Below are 3,607 nucleotides of genomic sequence, written 5' to 3'. Positions count from 1 at the left end.
GCTTGGGTTTTTGAGCTATCCTTAAGTTCTGCTGCTAAAGACTCGGACTGCTGGAGGACAAATTGACCACATTTCCTCACTCTGCTGTCTTTACTTGCTCTGTTCTCCATGTTTGTTTATGTCATTACAAATACATAATTAAAAACTCATTCGATATTGTGAGATGTCATGCTTATGCCTTATTAATGACTCAGCTACAACAACACCAAATTTTAGGTCAATTTCTGTAAAATTAATTGAGTTATAGCCATTTTTGTGTTTTAGGTCAGTTGGCTGTGGTGGTCAGCTTAAATTTGGTCCACTCCAAATGTTAATGAACTGTGGTTATAGGGCCATTGATTAATTACTAAAGGTTTTATTAAAATCTATCAAGTGGTTCATGAGATATTTTGCTAATAGACAAACAAATACAGACAGACAGAAAAAAAATATTATGACCTTTCAATTTCAGAGGCAGACAATTTGATTTGATTCATTTTAAAGATGGTGGAGAAGCAACCTAAACTTTATCTGTGAGGTTAATGATTACAGTACTATGAAAGTTCCATCACAAGAACAAACCAGTATTACCAGTATTACAAGTAGAACATTTTTTTTATTCATCGTTTATTTTTCTTGGATAAAACCAACTTCCAATCTTCAGATATATTTGCATTGATAGTTGTCTCCAGACTACACAATTACAACACCATTTAAGGCAAATAGTTCCCAGTAAGCCAGGTTAGACTACAGATACAGTGAACTAATTGTCCTTTGGCCCACCCTTCAGACTGGACCTCAGCTTCTTCTGGTCTTGCTGACCCATGACGCGATACAGCTTTTTCCTTGCCTGTCTTTGTCTCTTTTGTTTGGCCTCTTCCTGCTTCTCCTTCTGCTGGAGGTAGTCCTTGTGTTTAGCATGCTGCACTGTGTGGGTTTTCCTCTTCTTGTAATTGTGGATGGTGCTCAGAGCCTGAAGCAGTGCTGCCACCTGTATATCAGAAGAGGTAAATATAATCAATTTAAGAAAATGATAATACACTGGGTCCATCTTAAAGTTTATATAATAATATTAAACCCTGGGTTACAAAGTTATTTAGCCCCTTAGTGTCCTCTCAGTTGTGTTTTCTTACAACCTGGAATATAAAGTAACAGAGCTACAAAAATACTCAAAGTTCATAAAATTTAAAAGGACTGGAGGATTGACCTCCACCAAGGAGGTATGCTTTTGGTAGCATTTGTTTGTTTGTCCATGTACAAGATGAAATTTTCAAGAGATGTTGAGATTGTCACAAAGAACAGATTATTACATTTTGCTGGTGACCAGGATCAACTTTCTCTGGGCATCTTCTACGTACCAGAAGCACATGCTTAGAGAATTCCTCAGAGAAGTTGATGATCATTTGCTGCACAACAAGGTGAGATGGCTCAGCAAAGGCAGGGTGTTAGCACACTTTTGGTTCATCAGAGGGCAAATAGCATCTTTTTTGGCAGAGCTGAGTTTTCTCTCTTTTTAGAAAATGGGAGACAGATGAACAGTGTGGCCTTTTTGGTTGACATCACTTCACATCTGAATGAACTGAATTTAGGGCTTCGGAGCAAGGACAATTCAGTTTGTGAGCTGATGACAGCTGTACGCTTCTTGTTCAAGGAAGACCTGCAGGGAGACTGTGCACATTTCCTGGGAGTGCGGGAACAGGTTCAGGGACAGTGACATGTGGCTTCTTTTGATAACTTTGTCAATAAGTTGATTGCTAACTTCAGCAGCCTTTTTGACAACTTCAACTTTGGAACATACCGAAAATTGAAGAAACCACTGCGGTGTTTTCGGCTTTCGGATGTGTGACGTCCACAGAGCCGCTGAGGTTCACAGCATTCAGCCATCCTCAAACCCAGTGGGTGGATGAATACCGGTACAACATGGTTCAGATCGATGGAATTAATTGTTAAAACCAGACAGAAAATACCACTGGAGATTCATTTTTTGGATTCTCAAAAGATAAAAACCTTCCTCAGATTTGGATCCATAAACTCCAATGTGGGCATAACAATCAGAACTCTGGTTGGGTTCACTTCACCACTCCGACCCTCGTTAATGCAGTGGACTGCCTTCATGCCAAAAAAAAAAAAAAACTCAGGACCTTCTGAAAAATTATTTTTTATTTTAAAGGAAAGGCAAAGAGAGGAGGACATAGCCACAGAGAAGGAGATGAGCAACGAGAAGTTAATCTTTAAATGTGACGTTTTGAACACACTGTCATTAAAAGATATGAGCTGCTTACAGGACTGAGATCAGTTTGTTATTGATGAAAAAAAAGAACAATCTATGTGTGATTACACAAATGTCAGTTCGAAACTGTTGTTGATTAGCTTACTCACGTTGTTTACAAGTCAGCATCTGCTTAGCTTCGAGTTAGCAACGTTAGCTCTCTCCTGCCGTATTTATGTTGATTTGCAGCGTTGTGTACTGAAGCTTGGTCCACCAATACCGCTCAGTTACCTCCGGAAACCTACCAGCTAACAAGGCTTGATAGGACTTCTTTAGCTAGACGGCCTCCCTCCTCTGTGTCCACCACAGAGTTTGAGGATGGCCACCCCCAGGAGCCAGAATAACCTTGGAGCCACAGCTCTGAGCAACTACCTCAACGTTTGGAGGTGTGGAACATGGCCCATTCAGACTTGGGTCACCCGGCTTTTGTCGGAGGTGGAAGTTTAAAATCTTTTTGATCGGTTCTTCTGTCATGTGTTACCAGCAAACTCTCACTACACGTTTGGTCTAACAGGTCTGTTTGGCATTTCCCCCCGCCATTTAATCCAACTCACATAGGGGCGCTGCACTACAGGGGGCGCCAAAACAATGTGGGGAAATTTTTTTCTAGTCGCCATTTTCAATATTTAACAGCTGTTTGTGCATGTATGAAATGATCAATAACAGAAGAACAGCACTGATTAGGCACCCCTCCTGTCGCTCCCCCCTCCCACACAGGTCGCTTGGGCACGCGCCCCTTTGAAATCGCGCTCAGACAAGTTTTTTTTTTCTTTTAAATTTGAATTGTCGTAGATTACGACTCATAGTGCACTTGACGACGGGGAGCTAAAGATGGGGCAGCAGACCAAAAAAGCTCTCCGGGGCACAAAACAGAAAACAGAAGAGGGAGAGGGATAAAGATGTTGGAGGAATGAAGAAAAGGTTTTAAAAGTGGTTAAAAGACAGCAGGTAAGTAATGTCAGTGTGTCAACAGGAGGGTTGTAAATATTCAGGTTAGCTTAAGCTAGCCTAAAAGTGACAGGTGGCTAGAGTTGCCACCCGTCCCGTAAATACAGAATTGTCCTCTACTTTTCTGTCAAATGTTGCGTCCCGTATTGGACACGATTTGTTCTGTATTTCTATAATTGTCCGATAGACACGCCTATCACACACATATCCACACTAAGTGTAACAATAATTGACCAAAATAAAACACAGGAAATATTAAGGCCAGGCTAGCTAAATTGTTGCCACAAAATGTTTTTTGTAGAAATTTTAAATAAAATTAAAGCTGCAAGCAGCGTTGGGCGGCCCTCGCAGCTCAGCGCCGCTTCGGCCTATGGCGACCGCGGGAACCCTGGCGACCGCCCTCTACGCTGT

The 3,607-nt window shown here is 41.4% G+C and overlaps 1 protein-coding gene across 2 annotated transcripts in view; it reads right to left on the bottom strand.

The window, feature by feature from the left end:
* Nucleotides 1-575: 575 nt before the first annotated feature.
* The window catches only part of bms1 (BMS1 ribosome biogenesis factor), a 52,899-nt gene continuing 49,867 nt past the window's right edge, over nt 576-3,607 (bottom strand). For both annotated transcript variants that reach the window (XM_037981754.1, XM_037981757.1), the window contains exon 23: nt 576-970. In XM_037981754.1, the coding sequence (XP_037837682.1) occupies nt 743-970 (228 nt within the window). In that variant the 3' untranslated portion in view covers nt 576-742. The remainder of the gene's footprint in view (nt 971-3,607) is intronic.

This window comes from Kryptolebias marmoratus, linkage group LG2, assembly GCF_001649575.2.
Source record: "Kryptolebias marmoratus isolate JLee-2015 linkage group LG2, ASM164957v2, whole genome shotgun sequence".
Classification (NCBI taxonomy): Eukaryota; Metazoa; Chordata; class Actinopteri; order Cyprinodontiformes; family Rivulidae; genus Kryptolebias; species Kryptolebias marmoratus.
The sequence above is the reverse complement of the archived record's forward strand: the minus strand, read 5'-3'. Positions and strand labels throughout refer to the sequence as shown.